This window comes from Pan paniscus, chromosome 5 (genome assembly GCF_029289425.2).
Source record: "Pan paniscus chromosome 5, NHGRI_mPanPan1-v2.0_pri, whole genome shotgun sequence".
Classification (NCBI taxonomy): domain Eukaryota; kingdom Metazoa; phylum Chordata; class Mammalia; order Primates; family Hominidae; genus Pan; species Pan paniscus.
Window position 1 is genome coordinate 44,094,614 of NC_073254.2, and position 22,781 is coordinate 44,117,394.

General features: G+C 42.1%; 1 protein-coding gene and 1 pseudogene across 1 annotated transcript in view; both read right to left on the reverse strand.

Annotated features, from left to right (window-relative positions):
* Window positions 1–15,779: 15,779 nt before the first annotated feature.
* Window positions 15,780–22,781, reverse strand: part of MAS1L (MAS1 proto-oncogene like, G protein-coupled receptor) — a 62,407-nt gene continuing 55,405 nt past the window's right edge. The window contains 3 exon segments of the mRNA XM_055113312.2: window positions 15,780–18,517; window positions 18,519–18,554; window positions 18,556–19,873. Coding sequence (XP_054969287.2) covers window positions 17,785–18,517; window positions 18,519–18,554; window positions 18,556–18,992 — 1,206 coding nt within the window. The 5' untranslated portion in view covers window positions 18,993–19,873 and the 3' untranslated portion in view covers window positions 15,780–17,784.
* On the reverse strand, window positions 20,287–20,692 carry LOC100973038 (small ribosomal subunit protein eS17-like; annotated as a pseudogene).

Consider the following 22,781-nt stretch of genomic DNA (forward strand, 5'->3'; position numbering starts at 1 on the left):
ACATACAGCTTACAGCTTTAGGTCTTACATTATAGTTTATGATAAATTCTGAATTAATTTTTATGTATGATGCCATGTATGGATTGAAGTTCTGTTCATATATGCATATGTATATCCAATAATTCTAAGGACCGTTTGTTGCTAAGATTGTCCTTTCTCCACTGAATTTACTTTACACCTTTTTCAAAATCAATTGAAGATATATGTTAGGGTCTATTCTGGACCCTCTTCTGTTCTGTTGACCTATTTGTCCATCCTGTTGCCAATATCACACCATCTGGATTTCTGAACCTTTATAATAAGCCTTGAAGTCGGGTATTATAAACTGTCTCACTTGCTTCTTCTTTTTTCAAAGTTTTTTTTTTTTTTTTTTTTTTTTTTTTTTTTTTACTATTCTAGGTCTACTGCATCGCCACACACAGAATCACTTTCTCACAAACATACATACATGTGCACTAGAAATATAAATATATGCATGCCAAGACCAAGTGAAATTTATCCCAGGGATACAAGGCAGGTTTAACATGAAAAATGAGCCAATATAATTTACCACATTAACAGATTAAAAGGCAAAAACATTATTTCAGTAGATTGAGAAAAAGCATTAGACAAAATCCAATAGGCTCATAAAAAATTTCAGTCAACTAGGAATAGAAACAAAGTTTCTCAAAATGATAAAAGGCATCTAGCAAAAAAAAAATCCTGTGGTTGATATTTAGTGGGTATTACCCTTAATAATGAAAGACTGGATGCTTTCACCCCAGATGAGGAACAAGCCAAGAATGTTGGCTCTCACCACTTATTTCGGCATCTTAAGAAGATACCATCAGGGCAAAGGACATTCTCTTGCTGGATGTATGTCTTTTACCACTTCTCAGTCTGCATATCTCCTGGTGATGATTTCTTTCATCTTTTTTGTGTCTCCAAAAACCTCTTTATTTTGCCATCTCTTTGGGAAATATTTTGACTGTGTAAAAAATTTTAGGCTGACAAATTTATTTCTTTTAATATTTTAAAGAATTTTCTCCACTGTCATACAACTTGCAACTTTCCAACAAGAAATCTGCTTCATTCTTATCTTTGATTTTCTGTACGTATATGTCTTGTTCTTCTCTGGCTGTTTGTAGGAGGACTCAGTTTCCTGGGCATAGATATGCATGGGAAAGATGCAGTAACTACATCAAGTGTGGTGTTGTCCAAGGGTGGATAAATAGGCCAACAGAACAGAGCAGAAGGCCCAGAGACAGACCCATATAAGTCTAAACATGATTGATAACCAAAAATCAGAGCAATAGTGAAGGACTATATTTGTTATAAATGTGCTGGGACCATTGGATAACAATCAGCTAAGTGGGCCAAGCGGCCTTTTGGCTTAGGCTGAAGCAGGATAATAATGTTACCTATTAATAGAGTGTGAAAACTGGCTTCATGTTTTCACGGTGATTAGAGCAATATTGAGATATAGGAAATCATCAGTGAACATATTTGCTCTAGTTGCTATTGCTACTATTCATCTTCCTGTCCCGTGCAGCGTCTTATGGTTACCATGATTCAAGTGCCTCCTGGTGAGGCCGAAACTCCACAAGACACTCTGGTCAGTCCTGGGGTACAGTTTCTTCCAGGTGGCAGAGGCTCAGTCCTGGTCACCCGCTGATCCCTTCTCAAGATGTGCCACACAGTTCTGCCCTACTGCAGGGTGAATGCTGGGATGCCTCTCTCTTTAAAAATTCCAAACAAGGGAACTGGTGTGAGAGGGTGGGTGCCTCCACTCCCTCAGCCCTTATTTCCAGGTGGGGATCACCCCAGAGGAGTAATTCTTGAGATGTGGTCCCCAACACCTTTTTAGGGGAAGGGAGGCCAACATAATCCTCAGGTAATACTTGAAGTATTGAAGTGAGTCTGTGTTTCTCACACTCATGCACTCCTGAGTGAAAGTGGAGTTTTCCAGAGACTGTATGAGGTGAGATGAAGCTGCCAACTGGAAAACTCCACCAATGCAGAAGCAGCTGTGAATGTCCAGCTTGCTGCTGGGCCTCTAAGAGGTCTGCAAAATACAAAACCATCTTGCTCTTCTCAATAACATAACTTTTTAAAGAAAACATAGTTATTTTTTCTAAAATTTATTCATGTTTACATGGAATAGGCATACAATTTATGTTCTAAAGGAGTTAATAAGTAACATTTGTAAAGTTCTGAGTTATAATTACTAATACTGTAAATATTGAAAGATACAACCCTGATCCACAAAAGTTCTTTGAGCTGCTCAATACTATTTAAGACTGAGAATCTCAGGTCTATTTTAAGCTCTGGGCTCTCTCTCTTTCCCCCCACTTTTTCCCTCCCGGGGAGAAGGAAGGAATCTGATGAGTGAGTTTGGAAGAATAACCTGGAGTGAGTGCTCCCTTCACCAGTGGGTGGTGAGTTCCCCAGAAGGACTGCTTTCCTCCAAAGAGAGATAGGCAGGAAGAGGGAGGAGGGATGGGATCCTCTGGAGTAGGTACCATTTAAGGGGCACTTTTGAAAGTCAGTTTTTTAGACATCCAAGCCACTTTCTCCAGTTCAATTTTAGGAGCAATAGAAGTAATGCATTGTTCTCCATCTGACACTGTCCTCATTCCTTCATTCACTTTCATCAGTAGTTCTGAATTCCAGAGGGAAGGAAGGGGATTACTTACTAAACTGTAATAGTCCATACCTAGCCTTGACATTTTTGTTTTTCTGAGTGAGTGAGAGAATTCAGGAAACTGAGGACTGTCTGTGTTGCCAGGAGCTCATCAGCTGCAAGGATAATAGAGACGTTTCCACAAAAAACTAAAGAACCATAAGCCAGATGCTCACCTCCAAGGGAACTGTTGGCCCAGGGTAAAGGCACATAAAATGCCCAGATTGTATCCCCTGCCTGAACATAGCAGCAGCCCAACTCTGTGAGATCAACCTGCCTCTTACTTCCAGGCATCCAAACTTCACGGGCTAAAGTCCTAACCCTGAATGTGACAATATTTGCAGATAGGGCCTTTAAAGAGATAATTAAGGTTAAGGAGCTCATAAGACTGAGGTCCTAATCCTAAAGAATTAAAATCCTCATAAGAATAGAAAGCGTCCCCAGGGATGTGGGTACACAGAAAAAGGCCATGTCATGACACAGGGAGAAGGCGGCCATCTCAAGTCAAAGAGGGAGGCCTCAGGGGAAGCCCACTCTGCTGATACATTGATCTTGAACTTCCAAGCTCCAGGACTCTGAGAAAATAAATATCTGCTGTTTGTAGCCTAATCTATGGCATTTTGTTAGAACAAAACACGCTGACTAAAGACAGGCAGTCCGGATCAGCCCTTCTGTGCTCTAGGGCCAGGGTTTCTGCCATTCACTTATCAAAGGACAACATCAAATTATGTAAATCAAACTCTGTTTCAAATTCTAGTGTGACGTGAAACAAACTAATAGGAGATATGAACATATCCCTATCAATTTTGTCATTTACACTAGGCAGAAATCAATATGATCCAAGTAACAACATTTAAAGAATTGCTGTAATCTAAACATCTCAGAATTGCTTTAGAATGTATCACATTGCATATCTAAAATAAGAGAATGTACATTGCTTACCAGTATCACTGGCACATTTACAAACCTGAGCAAGTTTTCAGCAACAGAGAAAACAGTGTGAATTTCACATAACAGTCATAGTATTATACAAGTGACATTTTCCAAGTGAGTAAAAAACTGACAAATCAATTACAAGAACACTGGGAACAATCTCCAAAGACATGTTCGTCGAATTCTAGTTAGAAAATGGTTGGGAAGCCTCAAGAAGGCAGAGACAATGAAAACATGTGGAAACATGCAAGGTGGAAAGGTGGACTAGTGAGCGATGGATAACACCAGATGATGGGGGGTTAATGTCAGACTTGCAGGGCATTTTACTACTTGCTGGAAATATGCTAGGGTAGGAGGAAGGTGTGGCCTCTGCCCTACCGGGGCTTCAAGTGCAAATGAGGCAGGAGTACAATAAACTGATAACAACACACAACACAGAATACATAGAAAATAATTATAGACAATTATCTTCACATTAAAAGAAACAAATCTTTTAGAGAAGAGTCAAAAAGGGGTGGATATTTAAATGGGGTGGTCTGGACAAACATCTTTAAGGAGTGAAGGGTGAAAAAGAGTAAAATGTACAGATAGTGTTGAGGGAGTGCTCTAAGCAGGGAAGGGAGAAAGGGACCTTGCAAGGTTGGGCGCGAGTCTGGTGCAAACAAGGGAGAGAGTGAATCCTGTGTGAGGATGTCATGGGACAAGGTCAAATGGTGCACCTGAGGACAACTCAGGGGGTGGACACCATCCTGAAATCTAAGAGTTACGCTGGCTGGGGTGCAATTGAACAAATGAAGCAAGGTGATGTGCTGCTGTGATGGCTATAGAGCATCGATGGGATGGAGCTGGGGCTGGTCAGGGGCTCTCATTAAGGTTCTGACCATGGTGGGTGCCGGGCAACACCCTGGTCAGGGTGGGGAAGAATGCATGACATTCTGCAGGGTGGGATTCCTGTGAAGAAGCACAGGCACTAGATTGTGTGATGAGTCTGGGAAAAACACAGAGAGTAGCCTGTGTGTGGAACCTGGAATGAGCAGAGTGAAACAGCTTGGAGAAACCAGGCTGTAGGCCAGACTGCCAGCGTTAGATCTCTCCACAGTGAGCAACGCCAGAAAGAACTTGTTATGGCACTCTTACTGAATCGCTTTCCTGGCTTTTGTAGGAAGGGATGGATGGAAACTTGAGGCCATAATGGTGGAGGAACATCAGGATCATGAATCAGTCTCTGCCCAGGGGTCCCCAGGAAGGATGGACTGGGGTGACAGAGGACAGAACTCTGAGCAAGGTGACTGAATAAGGATGAATGACACTTGTCACTCTCAGAAATATGGAGCTTGCAGAAGCCAGGAAGGTTGAACTAGTTTACAGTCCCACCAACAGTGTAAAGATGTTCCTATTTGTCCACATCCTCTCCAGCACCTGTTGTTTCCTGAATTTTTAATGATCACCATTCTAACTGGTGTGAGATGGTATCTCATCGTGGTTTTGATTTGCATTTCTCTGATGGCCAGTGACTGTAAACTAGTTCAACCATTGTAGAAGTCAGTGTGGCGATTCCTCAAGGATCTAGAACTAGAGATACCATTTGACCCAGCCATCCCTTTACTGGGTATATACCCAAAGGATTGTAAATCATGCTGCTATAAAGACACATGCACATGTATGTTTATTACAACACTATTCACAATAGCAAAGACTTGAAACCAACCCAAATGTCCAACAATGATAGACTGGATTAAGAAAATGTGGCACATATATGCCATGGAATACTATGCAGCCATAAAAAATGATGAGTTCATATCCTTTGTAGGGACATGGATGAAGCTGGAAACCATCATTCTCAGCAAACTAGTGCAAGGACAAAAAAACCAAACACCACATGTTCTCTCTCATAGGTGGGAATTGAACAATGAGAACACATGGACACAGGAAGGGGAACATCACACACTGGGGCCTGTTGTGGGGTGGGGTGAGGGGGGAGGGATAGCACTAGGAGATATACCTAATGTTAAATGATGAGTTAATGGGTGTAGCACACCAACATGGCACATGTATACATATGTAACAAACATGCACGTTGTGCACATGTACCCTAAAACTTAAAGTATAGTAAAAAAATAAAAATAAAATAAAATAAAATAATTAGCTGGAAAAAAAAAAGAAACCAGGAAGGTCTGCTTTGCTTCTGACCTGCCTTTCCAGAGGGTTTCCATGGGAATTGAGAATAATGGGCTATCAACAGAAGCAAAGTAATTTTGTCTTGAATTCAGTCAGAAATCTGGTTACTCTGAAAATACACAAAGGTAATAAATAATCTCAAGAACATTCACCCTGCTCCTTGGAGGATCCAGCATGTTTTCTAGACATGATCTCTTTTATAGCCTTGTGCGTAGGCAGTCCCTGCCTTTGTGGAGGAGCTGAGCCCCCTAGAAGAGCAGTTTGTTTCCAGCAGTGAGGCTGAAATCTGCCCTGGGATCGGGGGCCTGAAACGCCTCATTTTATCCATGCCTCCATCTCACTCAACAAAGCCCTCTGAAAAACAGCCTTTAGGGACTCCCTGTGCCTCTTCCTGTAGAGGTACTCAGCCAAGAAGTAGATGACTAGGTGAGGCATGCTGACCACAATGGACAGTAGCAACAGGAGGTCAAAGGCAAAGGTCAGAAACTTTCCTGGCAGGCACACAAGGACAACTAAGGGCAGGACCCAAAGGAAGAAGCTGATGATCACAAAGCAGACAACATGGTAGGTCCTGATGGGGGAACACCACTGGGGACAGCACAGACCCCAGATGATCAGGATCAGCTTGGACATGCCCATTACAAAGCAAATAAGTACATGACATGTCATAAAGCCTCATGAAATTGGTCACAAGCCAAGCACTTCTCCCAGTACTCACAGACCTGGCTAACTGCATACAAAGAAAGGGCCAGGGCCCACCTCACCATGGCAGAGGTGTGCTCTGGGCGGTGGCAGCACCAGGTGGGACAGAGGGCACAGAGAAAGCTCTCAATACTCATGGCCACCAGGAGACAGAGACCCACTGTGTCGGAAAATTGGAGACAGGATCCAGAAACACAGCCACCTGCAATGCCACCTGGTGATACAGCATGAAGATTTTCTCCAGCAGGATCACAGTTACACAGGAGAGGTTGACCATATCAACAGTGGCCAGGTTAAGGATGTAGGTCACATAGGGGCTGCTCCAGACCTGTGAGTAGAGAAGCCAGCAGATCACGTCATTGCCTAACAGTCCACAGGGGGCCACCAGCACTGTCAGGGGGAAGACCACCTGCCTGTCCACCAACCACTCGCCTCCCGTATGGCTCATGTTCACATGTCCTGAGGTCTCAGTCTCATTGTCCCAATCCAGCTTTCCAGAGAGGGTTGCAAGAAGCTAGGCTATGGTGGGCTGCCTTTGCTGCCTGCGCACATCCTGCAAAAACAAAGGCTGGTAACCTACCAGGTCTGGAGAGGAGAGTCAGGGTTGCCCTCTGTCCTCAGAGGTTCCTGCTGAGCCTCATGAGATTGGCAGGGATTCTGCAGAGCAGAGTGGAGGAAAGGAGCAAGCTTCCTGTGGGAGACCCATCCCTTCCCTCCCAGATTCTCCATTGCAGGATGCCCTCTCATGCATACCCTTACCCCTCTCTCCACTGCATTCAGTTATCCCTGATGCTTCATGCTGTGCCCAAGGCCCAGTGTGTATCCCGTGCACCCAGATTATCTATAAGGCTGCATAAAAAAATACATTTGTTTACATTAGCCCATAGGGATGGTTCTCCAACTTTCCCACTGGTGCAGGCTGTTTTTGTGACATAGTTTTGGTGGGGGCACTGAGTGACTACTTTACCTTGAGGTTCTGAGACTCCTTGAGTCCTGGATGGGGAGGTTGCTGGTCAGTACTCAAGGGAAGGGCTCCCGACCTTGCTCCTGCTCACCTCTTCTCTGTTAGCTCTCAGGCCTCCTCCCTGGACCTTTGCACATGCTGTTCTGCTGCTTGGAAGAGCCTCTGTGCCTCAGTGAGCTCGGTCTCCTCCTTCCAGTCTCTGCCTCAGGGTCACCTTCCAGGTGATCTTCTGCTGATCAGCCTTTAAACATTGCACTCGTGACCTGCTGGCAGTCTATGATATTCACTTACTTGCTTTTGTGGGAATCATCCCCTGGAATGGAAGTTCCATGAGAATTTATTTTGTCTTTAAAATTCTGTTCACTGCCTTTTCTCCAGCCCCTGGAACAGGGTTTGACACTGAGGAGCTACTTGGGGAGGGTGCCTGCAGAGGACTTAAGTTGCTCTGTTACATGTAGGTGAGAGCAGGGGACCCTGCACACCAGAAACTGCTTCATGGGGTCCCGAGGGAGACATGCACTTGAGCCACAGGCTCTGTCCACTTCAGGAGCAGGCACTCCGCTTCAGGCTGCCAATCACAGGTCTTTGTGTGAAGAATTGTGCAGGGAGGGCAAAGGTACCACTTTGCCTTAGAATTTCCTAGTTTTTATTCCTGAAAATTCCTCGTCCTGAATATCCCCATAGCCCTGGGAAAACCAAGCTGGTTGGTCACCTAACTAAAAATGAAACGGGAGAGGATCAATACCTCTTCTGGGAACCCACAGCTGAGTCAAACCTAGTAACCTGGGAGTTCAGGCCAAGGGTATGAGAGCTGATCTTATGTGGGCAAATCACAGCTATCTTTGATAAGCAGTGGATCCTTTTCTGCCTCAGTATTCCCAGCTATCTAAGGGTTGCTGTTATTAGCTGAATTGTGACCTTCTAAACTCATATGTTAAGGTCCCAACCCCTAATACTTCAGAATGTGACTGTGTCTGCAGACAGAATCTTTGAAGAGGTAATTATGTTAAAATGGGTCTTTAGGTTGGGCCCTAATCCAATAGGACTGGTGTCCTCATGAGATGAGGAGATTAGGATTAGTTAAGCACACAGAGACAACCATGTAAGCATGCAGGGAAAAGACAGCCATCTACAAGCCAAGGAGAGAGGTCTCAGAAAGAACCGACAGTGCTGACCCCTTAATCTCAGAATTCCAACCCCCAGGACTGTGACAGAATAGACTTCTATCATTTAAGTCACTCAGTCTGTGGTCTTGGTCATGGGAGTCCAAGCTGATGATCACAGTAGTGAAGAGAACTTTATACATGGAATCATGGGAAGTCTCAGAATGGTGAGACGAACCTGGTCCTACAACCCTGAGCTACTGAAGCTTTGTTTATGGATCACAGAGGCTTCTAAAACAAAGATTGTTCCACAAATTGATGAAAGCCTAAGATATGCCAGGAAATATCTCACACGTGACCCTGTGATCTGCAGTCACATATTGGTGCATCAGTGGGGTTTCAGGAGAGTGCTAGGGACCAGCTCCAAGTGAGCCCAGTGTTTGAATCTTCCCTCCTTGCCAGGATGATGGAGTTCCCCTTCAGTCAGCAGCTCTGTTGAAATGGAAGGGTCTGGCCCCAGTCTCACCCCTCCCTGTGCCTGTTGCCTAGACTTTCTTATCTGAGGCCAGGAGAGGAAAGCAGATCCAGCTTATATCTAATCTGGTCATAAGACAAGGCTTGGGGCTTAGTAACATTGGTGTCCATGGAAACATCAGGCTGATGTGCGGTTCTGTGCCCAGGCCAGGGTGTCAGAACTCGTGATGGTGACAGAATAGAAACTGCAAACAGGACTCCATGGCCCACCCCAGGCCACCAGGGCACCAAGCAGGAGCAGCTGGGCTTTGGTCTCCAACAAGGAGAGAAGATTTATAGATAAAATAGTTTCATGGGAAGAAGTGACTTCCCCTCCAGCCAAAAGAAAAGATCCACTATGGAGGTGGCATGTGGCCTCAGGGGCAGAGTCATGCTTCCCATTTCTGGGCTCATTGAAACCCAGTTCATGCCCAGAGATGACCACTGAGCCCAGTGACTGAGCAGTACATTCTTCATTGTCACCTAGGAGGAGGAGGCAGCCCTCCTGGGGTGGAGAGGCCTCGGCATCTGGTGTGGCCCCAGCACTGGGCATAGAGACATCCTGGTACTTGGAAATGTCATTTGTGGTCTTGGGAATGTCATTTCCAAGTTGGGTCATGAGCCAGGCTCCCCAAGGAGTAGATACAACAGGCTGGATCCTGGGATTCAGGGAGCCAGCGCTGTTGGAAGTGCTCAGTTTGGTGCAGCCAAAATAGCCAAGTAGCCTTTGCATTGGGATTGAAGTATTTGCTCTGGTTCTGAGGCGAGAGCCCACCCTCCCCACTTAATTTTTATCTGAGGTGAAATTCACATAACATAAATTAACCAATTTAGAGTGCACAGTTCTGCCTCACTTTGCCTCTTCACAATATTGTGCAACCCCCAACTCTATCTAGTTCCAAAACATTTTCAGGCCCCATAAGGATGCCCTTAGCAGTTACATCCCTTTCTCCCTCCCAGCTCTTGGCAACCACCATCTGCTTTCTGTCTCTGCGCATTCACCCATTCTGGACACGTCCTATTAGTGGAATCAAACCCTCCGTGACATTTTGATTCTGTTTCTTTCACTCAGCCTCATGTTTTCATGGCTTGTTCATGGTAAAGCATGTGCCAGAACTTCATTTTCTGTGTTAGATGAGAATTAAATACGAATATAGAAGCTGGGAAATCGGAAAATCTGAAAGGTTACACCCAGAAGTCATAGACCACACCTCAGTAACACAGTGGCTTAAATCCTACTTCTAACAGAAAAACACACCCTCTGCCCATCTACACAGCCAGGGCACCTGTGAACCAGGGACCAAAACACAGAAGTAGCTCACCCACTGGGGCTACCCTGGGAACCGCAAGCCCTCCTGTTTCCAGGAAACTGGTTTCTATCCTGTCAATCTTCAAATGCACCTTCCTCGGTTAAAAAAAGTCACAAGGTTTTAAATTTTAGAAAAAAATGAGTCTTTGAGTTAAAATGCTTTGAAAATGAAAAAAAAGGTAGAGAGACCTTTTTTCTCATACCTGGGAGGACTTGGACGGACTTGGTATCACAGAGGCCAACCTCCTGAGAGATCAAAGTTCTGCCCTCATGTCAGGAAGCTCTCTAAGCATATCTGCTTTGAACTGGGTCTTGACAAGCAGTTATCAAGTTCCCTGTGTCCCTTAGGTCTTCCTGTACCAGGGCCACTTGCATATCAGAGCCCAGGCCTTTAACTGAAGCATCTTTATCTCAACATCTCATGATATCCCCCAATCCTGTCTGACTCTATTACTCTGTCCTTAAGAACTGTCCCCTGAAACAAAGAAGAATCTTTAAGAGAAGTCAGTCTCTCCACTTTAATGCATCTCCCAGACTGAGGTCCAGCCCAGCCCAACCCATCCTAGAAGGCAGAAGAGGAAAGTCAGGTCAGCATTTTCCCAATGAACTCAGGAATTCCAGTAGCTCAAACGTGCTCCTTGGATTTTGTCATGAATTGAATTGCATGTTTTGTAAGGTAAAATTAATGTAAGAATTTTACTTTGCTGTCTTCTCAAAGATCAATTTGCTCTTTCTTGATTTTCTCTAGTGCATGTTTGTTTTTGTTGGAAAATTAGTCATGAATGATCCATAAACCTAATGTAAAGAAGTCTTGGGAATGTTTTTGTGCTGTGCCACTTACCAAGCAGGTTCTGACACAACATATTGGCAAATTCTTACTGAAAGCCAGATCAAGCTCACACTCCATGTATCCTCATGCTATTCCCCTCCGTTCACCTACAGCTGTTTGTGAAGGAGCCAGCTGATCATTTCATGTAGACTTTTGTTCACATGTGGCTCAACTTGAGAAAAATGAGATGGATGCAAGGCTCCTTTCGTCGGTTTCTCTAGCAATTCATGCATTTCTAGCTTGAAGTTGCTTCTTATCCCTGCAGGAAATAATCTTTTATTATATTCCCTCTTAAAACCTTGTGCTTAAATGTGATTCACATAGTGGGGCAGATGGTTTCTGTATGGTTCTATAGTGACTAGGAGGGAGAGATATATAAGAATGAAATACACTATGATCAAAGGGTGACAAGATGTTAAAATACACCCCTCCTTGTCCTTCGGTGCTGACCGGCTCTTTACCTCACTGCAGAGATAGAATCTGAGAAGACCTCAAGGTCACATAGGGAATGTAACTTTATAGGACAGTACTGATCCTCCCTACAAGGGAGCCATTAAGGGTCTAGAGCAGCTGTTACCTTTGGTCTTATCTCCTCTATATTTCATGTAGTTTTTATACTCAAGAGATTGTGGATCTTGAATTTTTTTATTATATGTACCCAAATTATTTTTTCATTATTATTATTTTTTTAATTATACTTTAAGTTCTGGGATACATGTGCAGAACTTGCAGGTTTGTTACATAGGTATACATGTACCGTGGTGGTTTGCTGCACCCATCGACCCATCGTCTACATTAGGTATTTCTCCTAATGCTATCCCTCCCCTAGACCCCCACCCCCAACAGGCCCCAGTGTGTGATATTCCCTGCCCTGTGTCCATGTGTTCTCATTTTTCAATTCCCACCTATGAGTGAGAACATGCCGTGTTTGGTTTTCTGTCCTTGCGATAGTTTGCTGAGAATGATGGTTTCCAGCTTCATCCATGTCCCTGCAAAGGACATGAACTCGTCCTTTTTATGGCTGCATAGTATTTCATGGTGTATATGTGCCACATTTTCTTAATCCAGTCTATCATTGATGGACATTTGGGTTGGTTCCAAGTCTTTGCTATTGTGAATAGTGCCGCAATAAACATACGTGTGCATGTGTCTTTATAGTAGCATGATTTATAATCCTTTGGGTATATACCCAGTAATGGGATCACTGGGTCAAATGGTATTTCTAGTTCTAGATCCTTAAGGAATCACCACAGTCTTCCACAATGGTTGAACTAATTTACACTCCCACCAACAGTGTAAAAGCCTTCCTGTTTCTCCACATCCTCTTCAGCATCTGTTGTTTCCTGACTTTTTAATGACTACCATTTTAACTGGCATGAGACGGTATCTCATTGTGGTTTTGATTTGCATTTCTCTAATGACCAGTGATGATAAGCCCTTTTCATATGTTTGTTTGCTACATAAATGTCTTCTTTTAAGAAGTGTCTGTTCATATCCTTCACCCACTTTTTGATGGAGTTGTTTGTTTTTTTCTTGTAAATTTGTTTAAGTTCTTTGTAGATTCTGGATATTAGCCCATTGTTAGATGGATAAATTGCAAAAATTTTCTCCCATTCTGTAGGTTGCCTGTTCACTCTGATGATAGTTTCTTTTGCTGTGCAGAAGCTCTTTAGTTTAATTTAATTAATTTGTCAATTTTGTCAAATTTTGTCAATTTTAATTAGTGTAATTTGTCAACTGAACTAAAATTTGTCGATTTTAATTAGCTTAATTTGTCAATTTTGGCTTTTGTTTCCATTGCTTTTTGTGTTTTAGTGGTGAAATCTTTGCCCACGCCTATGTTCTGAATGATATTGCCTAGTTCTAGGGTTTTTATGGTTTTAGGTCTTATGTTTAAATCTGTAATCCATCTTGAGTTAATTTTTGTATAAGCTGTATAACAGGGGTCCAGTTTCTGTTTTCTGCATATGGCTAACCATTTTCACCAACACTATTTATTAATAGGGAATCCTTTCCCCATTGCTTTTTTCTGTCAGGTTTTTCAAAGATCAGATGCTTGTAGATGTGTGGTGCTATTTCTGAGGTCTCTGTTCTGTTTCATCGGTCTATGTATCTGTTTTGGTACCAGTACCATGCTGTTTTGGTTACTGTAGCCTTGTAGTATATTTTGAAGTCAGGTATCGTGATGCCTCCAGCTTTGTTCTTTTTGCTTAGAATTGTCTTGGCTACACGGGCTCTTTCTTGGCTCCATATGAAATTTAAAGTAGTTTTTGCTAATTCTGTGAAGAGAGTCAATGGTAGCTTGATGGGGATAGCATTAAATCTATCAATTACTTTGGGCAGTATGGCTTTTTTCACAATATTGATTCTTCCTATCCACAAGCATGGAATGTTTTCCCATTTGTTTGTGTCCTCTTTTGTTTCCTTGATAAGCAGTTTGTTGTTCTCCTTGAAGAGGTCCTTCACATCCCTTGTATATTTTTTTTAAGAAACAGAATCTCACTTTGTTGCCCAGACTGGCATGGAGTGAAATGATCTCGACTCACTGTCTCAAATTCTTGGGCTCAAGAGCATCCTCTGTTCCCACTCTCTCATGATACATAATACTGGTGATTATCAGGCTCAAGTCCTGCCTATAGTCATGTATCTGAAACACAATTGGGATTCTATCCAGGGACTCTTGTCCACAGGACACCCCTAATAATATTGGCCTCCCCCATATAGTGTATCTCTTATGCTTTTCTACCTTTGAGAACCAGCACTATTTGCTTCTATCACAGTAAAAGCCACACTCAGATAATTTTATAAACATAAATCTAGGCCCTGGTTTAACAACAATGGGCATCAATGTATGAGGCAAGCTTATCTAGTACTAGGATTCCAGTTTGCTGTGTAGCATTCCCATAGAAGGCTGTCTTTGCCTTTTCATTCAAGGATAAGAAAATATTTCCAGTTAGAAATGTTTTTGGCTGCCAAATAGAGAAGCTCAATTAAACTAATTTTAGCAGTCAGTGATGTATAATATTGAAGCACAAGACACCTGTAGATAGGGCTGCTGCAAGATGTTCAAATCAGTGGCACAATGTCTTGAAAAAATTAGAATTATCCACTTTTACTTCTGGCATCTTCAGAATATTGTCCTCATTCCTCACTGGGCATGTTTTCCAAATGCTTAGGATATGACTTCATACTCAGAATATGATATAAAAAATGCAAGAAAAAAGAACTTCCTTTCCTTCCATCTCTTTTTATATCTGTGAAAACTCTTCTTAGAGTCATACCACATAGAATGTCCTGCTATATCTCATTGGAATGCCCTCACCATAACCAACACTTAGGCCTTTTTCACCTACCCCCAAATTATATACACCTCCCTCCCTTGTCCAAGTTAAAATTAAAATATTTGCATCTATGTGAAATGCATTCATTATTTTGTCAAGAACTGTATGTACCTAGTATCATCTTGTTACTGCCTCTAGCTCCATTCTGGCACCCACGTGATAGGCATTTAATTCCATTCATTCAGTGAGTGTCCTTTCCAGCTAGACATTCTTGGGTAAAAGAACAGACAGAATCACACTTGTTGTCAGGAAAGTAAGTTCCATCACTCTCAAGCTCACAGTTCTCTGTTCTTCTCATTGGAAGGATTCACCTAATCTATTTAGTGAATTGTCCATAGACACTGGAACTTCCCTCTGGGAGATTTTCCTTATTTGGTTTATTCCGTGGCCACACCTGGGTGTTTGAGGTGAAACACCTTTCTAATGTTTGTTCATATTTCACAATCCCATTTCTTTTGGCAAAAGGTCAGGGTTCAGGTTTGGGCCTTTGGGTCTGAACATATGATGTTATTGGCCATGTTATTTTCACTTATTAGTTTGATTTTATTTGTTTTATTTTTTCCTTTTATTTTAAGAGGTGGGGAGTAGTGATTTCATTAAAAACTTTTGTCTTACAAATTCCCTGGAAACAATCTCATGAAAATATTTATCAATGTAATTTGTGTGTGTGTGTGTGAGAGAGAAGATTCCTGTTCCTAGCTATGGGCACCAGTTCCTGCTAAGTCCTACTTCATGGCTTTGCCTTGGAGAAGTACATAACAGCTACAGGTGTGAAAGTGCCCAGTCACCCAATCCCTCCCAGATGCATCTCTGCAGTAGGGACAGTGGGATTTTCTGCCTTGGGAGCAGGTAAAACCAGTATTGTTGCAATAAACACCCTGTCACGGATATCACTTGGTAACACTATTTTGTCTCTGTAAAATGGAGCAATAAAACTTTAAACGTTGATTATAAGTGTATGTGTGTTTATAATTTTAAGGTACAGTACTCAATTTTTCCCCAACAAAAGCAATAACTTAAACTCACCACTTTGGTTGCAGAAGACATTAAATCCTCCATATTCTTCTGTGTGTCCAGCCATTAAAGCTTATTAATAACAGGGGTAGAAAATCATATCTCATTATGCAGTGCTCCTGATGACTAACAAAGTTGAATAATTTAACCGTTTAACAAAAAAGATTAAAGTGGGCTCATACTTCACACTATCCTCCAGTAAAAAAAAATCAAATTGATCAAATATTTACATGTTTACAAATGAAATAATTTAATAGTATTATAAGACAGCATAGATTCATTTTATATTATCTCATGTAGGTAAGACTTCTTTAATCATAACTCAATACATAAGCCATAAAAGACTGACAAATTCAAATTTATAAAAATGGTGTGCTTGACAATAACATTTTTTTAAAATCATAACCGAAGAAAGTGACCAATGAAAATGTTGGAAATTGTATTTGCAGCTCAGACAACTGAAAAAGGACTAATCTGCTTATAGGTGGAGAGCTAACAGAAGTGGAGAGACAAAGACCTGTCCACGAGAAGTCTCATGCCCCTTCCTTCACTCTGACACCTCCTTAACATGCTCCTGAAATGTCAGCATCATGAGACATGAGCTACACAATGATGCAGTATGGGAATTAAGAGGTAACCATATATTTTAATATCAGACTTGAATGAATCTTCTTTGTTTTGAGTAACATGTACACATAATTGAATAAGCACATATAGAAATCATTAAAAAAAGTTATTTGATAAATTACACCTTAAAAGGAGATTATACATTATTTTAAACACCATGGTGGACAAAACTGACCATGTCTTCAGCCACAGAGTAAATCTCAAAGAAATACAAATAATAATATTAATAATAACATTTTGTTGGTTATATTATTTGACCACAATAAAATAATATATACAATAACTAGAATTTAAAGCATATATATATATAAAGCAATATTATAGAATGGCAATTCTAGTCCTTGAAGGATTGTCTAAAATCACAGATATAAAATTAATAAGGCTTAAATAAAGGGTATGTACTTAAAGGGAATGCAATTTTTATTCAAATTACAAAGAGGTATTATTAAAACAACTTATTATGTACAAAGCACTGGGACATTAAACTGAATCATGAAGTAATGACTTCAAGCTCACGGAACTTCTCATCTTCTAGGGGAAGCTTAAAATAAGACCAAAATGGTGGAACCATTACAAATTACAATAATGTTGTAAGAAATAAGAGATCAATAAGACAAGCCAGAGAATGTGGTCATAGAAATGCTCTTAAAGTTAACCTTTTTAACTAGAGATAAAACATGGAAAAGGCAAAGACAAGGAAAATTGTGAGTGACATAATTCCTCACGGAGGAAAGAAAATTTGCAAAAAGGATGTGTTCCATTTAACAAAAGAAAGCCAATATGAGAGTTTTGTAAGCAATGTAAGCAAGATGAAGAATTAAATGGTATTAAGTTGGAGAGAGGATGAGGTAAATTTGTTTTCTTCAAAGTCAAAGGTTTGGGTGTAAATTCTAACCTAGTGAGGAGAGATTATATTATCCAACGTAATGTTTTTGTACATTTATTCAACACACTGCAACATATTCATCATCCTTACTAAATAATTGTTACACATGTTGTAAATAAAATCCAAGGAGTCCTGTATATTCATAAGGTTAATTAATCCTCACACCAACCATGCATATTAAATACCAACTTTATCCTCCTCTTGCATAAGATGAAACAGAGTTACAGAGAGTTATTTGCCCACAATAACATGCTTTGAATGGGAGAGCCAAAGTTTGGACAAAGGCAATCTGGGTCCAAAACCCTGACTCTTAACTCTTATGTGATGATGCCTCTTGGTAATTCTGACAAGCTCAAGCTCTATCTAAGGAGGAGAGAGACAAAGGGAGGAAAATCTGTGGCTGGATTTGGAGGCTGCTCCAGGATAATGATTGAGAATAATGCATGGCCTTTTGTATGGTCTTTACTTGGGATTCCACAGGTACCAGGAAAATCTCACTGGGTCCCATTCCCCTCATCGTTGGAACTGGAGCGCATTCAAACTGGGCTTACTGCCTAGGAAGGAAGTTAATGTCTCTTCCAACCACAAACAGCAAGGGGTTGTTTTCAAAGTCCATGAAAGCTGAACTTGATTAGAATAAAGCATTGATTTGATGCAGCAGCCTTATGAGGCAGAACAGGCTGGGTTACTATGTGTACAAGTCCCCAGCTCAGATGTGGGAAATTATGTTTCCACATCGACCCTGTGCTCCATGGGAAGAAGGTTCTCCACATGCTGAGTAGAGTCTGGTTGCTCCATTGGGTCGATGCCAGCTGCCTTTTTGTTCCTCCCCACCTCTGGCTTATCTGCTAACGCCCGTTGGAGAATCACTCTAAGAGGTTCCTTCAGCCTTTTCTTTCTGAGGCTCCCCACAAAGAAATAAATGATAGGGTTGGCACTGCTGTTTATAATGAGGAACAAGGAAATTAAATAGGAGGTGGTGACAAACATTTTGAAATCTGTTATGAGGGGTGCCACGCTCAGGGGTAGGGCCCAGAGCAGGAACATGGTGGCCGAGATCTGCACCACCGCATAGACCCTGGTGGCCTTTCGCTGCTGGGAGCAGCACAGGAATCTAATGAGTAGAGTCAGACTGGACACACACATCACAAGTGAAAGGATAGCATGGAAGAGCCCAGAAAGCTTTAGAAATATGACACATGCCTTTACATGTTTCCAGTAAGTTAGGAAAAGTGATTTTACTATGTTGATGCAAAAAGGCAGGCCCCAGATGAGGGTGCAGACAACATTAGATGTGTATTTTGGGCGGTGGCATCTGTACCAGATGGGGAAGAGGACACACACACACCGCTCTGTGCTGATGGCCACCAGGAGACAGAGACACACCTCAAAGGAGAAGGGAGACAATATGGCCAGGAAATCAGGGATAAAAAACACGACTCCATGATAAGTTAGCAGTCACCTGTAAGAACCCCACTGCCGAGCAGCAAAGAGATCACGTCAGCAGCGACCAGGTGGAGGATGTATACCATGTAGGGATTCGTGGCCCCACAGCAAAGCAGCCAGAAGACAGTGCCATTCAATAAGACCCCACAGAGGGAGACCAGCACAGCCTTGGGGGCAATGATCTTCAAGGGCAGGGCCTGCTGTCCCACTGCCATGCTCATTTGCATATGTATGGTTTCATTCGTCTCATTTTGAAGAAAGACGCCACAGAGCTGAGATACCAGGTTTGGGTTCTGTGCCTTCTGGTCACCACTGTGGAGACAAAGCCTACATGAGAGAGATATCTGTGACTCAGCAAACACTGTCCATCCAGCCCTCTGGCTGAACCAGCAAACTTTTCCCCCAGACCATGGGGTGCTGGGACCTGAGTGGGCCACAACATCACAGTCAGGAGCAGTGGTCCATCTAGTGGTGTCCTCTGGCATCAGACCCCTTGCCTCTACATTTTCCTAGGCTGGAATAGAACACCCATTGTTGGGTGTCCTTTTTAGGAACAGCTGAACATTAACTACATATCAGAGTGGATGGGAGTATCTGCTCTGCAAATAGCTCTCCGTGAATTTGTGATCTGTTCTCCCTCCCCTAACACATCTCCTGTTGTACAGGATGCCCCAGGCCTATCCACATAGACCCAATATCTTGTTGTTGGGCACTAATGAGGCACTAAGCGTTGGGAATGGAGATTTGTGTCTGGTCCAGGTTCTACTCATGAGACACTAGTGTCTCATCTCTTTTTTTTTTTTTTTTTTGAGATGGAGTCTCACTCTGTCACCCAGGCTGGAGTGCAGTGGCGCGATCTCAGCTCACTGGAACCTCCACCTTCCAGGTTTAAGCGATTCTCCTGCCTCAGCCTCTTGACTAGCTGGAACTACAGGCACCCACCACCATGCCCGGCTAATTTTTTTGTATTTTTAGTAGAGATGGGGTTTCACCATATTGGCCAGGCTGGTCTCAAACTCCTGACCTTGTGATCCACCTACCTTGACCTCCCAAAGTGCTGGGATTACAAGCTTGAGCCACGGCACCTGGCCATGTCTCATCTCTTTCAAACCCAGTCCTGGGCATCCTTGGGTAGCCATACAGGATGCAGCAGTGCCACAGTATGGCGTTTCCCTGGGCTCAGACAGGTACAAGGGAGCACTGAGATTTCCAAGGCAGGCATTTCACAGCAGTTGGCACCAAAGAAGTCCTTTCTATGGCTGGCAGGACTTGACCTGGAAAATAAGGAAATCTGCTTTTCTCCAGGGGCGTGAGTCTCAGGCAGTGTCTGTGTGGGCATCATCGACTGCTATGCTCCAAATGTCAGCTGAGGAGAAGGAAATGAACAGACTTAGGGTGCAACAAATACAAAAGAGGCCTAAGAATATTAACATAAATATTAATATAGAGAATAGCATTTTAATGCTATGTAAATATATTAATATAGAGAGACTAGCATATTAATACTATGTAAATATTTATATATTAATAAATTATATTAATATAACATTGCTATATTAACATGTTATTAATATTGATGTTAATATATTCACATTATATATTTATGTTAATATATTAATTATATTAATATAACATATTCTCAATTGTGCTATCAAGGATATTGATAATTAATATTGACATTAGTTTATTAATATTTATGTATTTATTTATTGCTGTTGTCCCAGGTTTATTGAAAATAAAATCCAGTGACTGCTGTATATTACAGCATTGGAGAAAGAGTCAAACAGCTCCACGAGGCATTTTGAAATTCATCCCAACTGTAGGCCGAGTGACCTGCAGGTTGGACAGGCTGCCAAAGTCCAAAAGCTTCAGCATTTCCTTAGTGTCAGGATCTACTTCGATGATCTCCTGATCCAGGGCTGAGACCTTGGGGACATAATTGTCCCTCCTTTCTTTCTCCTCCTCCTGTAGCTTGATGGAGATACCTCTCACTGGACCTCTCTGAATCTGCTTCGTCAGATGTGTGACGCAGCCTGCTCTCCTGTTGTGGAGCTTCTTGCTGAGGATAATGGGGATCTCCTCACACACACTTGTTTGTGTGGAAGTCATTGCCCAGGCACATGTAGTACTTTTCTACGATGACCTAGGCCACCTTCGTCACAGTCTTGATGCCAACACGACCCATGTTGGTGGGTCTTTGGTCATTAATATTAATTGAGATTAACATTATTCAGTTTATTAATAAAGTATCATTAATAATATTTATACAATATTAGTAAAATAGTTTATCAGTACGTTTTAATGTTGATATGCTTTCAATATTAAGATATTAATGTATTATTGATTACATGTGAATATATTAGCATATTAACAGTATATATTAATATATTTGGTATACTATATTAATATTATTTATATGATATGAATATGCTATTAGTGGCATATTAATAACAATATATTAATAATATAATGTGATTAATAGTTGTATGTGATTATTAATTATTTATGATTATATTATGATTAACAATTAGTACTATTATATCTTGTTTCTAATGAATAATTATTATTAATATTCAAAAAACTAATAATAATTGTTATTTTTATAGAAGCTGGAATTGTGGAGCAGACTTCGCAAGGCTTCTCTGACCTCTGCCTCCAGCTCTGGGATCTGTGAAACACACTGGGCTCTTCTTCTAGACCTCCCTTTTTGAAGCTCCTCCAAAGACCATTTCATCATCTCTACTCAACAGTCTCCTCAGGAAATTGCCTCTTCAGTAGGCAAATGTCACTTGCCACAAACTTATCTTTGGCATGAGGATAAGACAGTGCTAAGGTAGAACTGTCTGTACCTTCTTTGGGTTTACATTGTGATAACTGCAAGGAGAAAAATAAATTGGGCTGAGTGGATAGAAAATGATAAGGGTAATGGATGTTTCCTAGTGGGATAAATGAGGGGAGTTTCTTAGTAGGACATGGAGATCTGAATGACCTACTGGAGCAACCAGGTGACAGCCAGAAGGAAAGAGCCACAGGCAGGCTCAGCAAGTTCACCAACCTGGGGCAAGTGGCTTCATCTGCTTTGTTAATCTTTGATGCTCCTGTCCAGAGAGGGCCTCTTAAGCAACTTGAGTGCAATAACTATTTTTCTATTATTGTGTTAGTAAACCCCAAGAAGGTCCCTGCAACTCTAGAGAGTTAAAGACTTATAAGCCATTTTCAAGACTGGAGAATATTCTTATCTCAGCCATCAGTGGACAGAAAGGGGCAGCCAGGCCCCTTCAGAGCAGCACTGAGCTACTGTCCCTGGAGTGGTGGGGCCTGACCACAGCTTCCTCTTTCAACCATGGAATCCTTATCACTATTTTGCAAACACCAAAGATGTAGCCTCAGATGTGAATCTACTCACATGCTGGAAGTTTGTCCATGATGTTGAGAGCTCGTTTAAGTGGAAGATCCTGGATGAGTGCAGATACAGACTGTGAGCAGGAGAGCCCTGCTCTGTCTCTTTTCAAGACTCTGAGACAGAGGCCAAGAGCCTAGCATGCAAAACACCTCAGACAATGCATCCAGGATAGGGGAGAACTGATATGAACCATTCACCCTTAGCCAAAAACCTGCTCACCTTGGGCAGGTGTGGTACCTCAAGGCTGACCACAGACTAGAGGAGATCTCATGTGTCTTCCTTAGAGAGATCCCTGTCCACCTTCCTGTCTCAGGAAGATGGATGGAATCATTTCATTGGAGGATGCCAACATCCCCTGTCCAGGGCCCACTGCCTGAGCCTTGGACATTTCTGCTGAGCTGGCTAGGCCTCTGAGAATCAGCCCTGATGACCCCTGATGCCCCACTATGGAGTCCAGAACACTGAAGAACTTAGGATGCTTGAGAGGTGAAACGCTCTGGGCCCAAAGAGATCAGACCATCCTTTCCTGAGATCCTGAACACTGATAATGACTTCTCATACTTTAAGACAGCTTCATAGATGACGTTGCCAGAGAAGCTGAGCTCACTAAAGCAGGATGTATCTGTAACAAGAAAAAAATCCTTAAATGAGTTGCTATAGCTGATCCATGGGAATGCCCAAAAAGATGTTACAGATTTCACTAGGGCTTAATCTTAGTCCTGCAGCACCAAGGACACACTTCCTCCTACTAACCTGGGAAGAGCCAGTTCAGGGGAGAACGGGAGGGAATAACCCAAATGTCCATTAACAGAGAGTGCCAACAGCTTCCAAAATGTGTCTCCAGTCAAGGACAGGCCAAGATGACTCATCA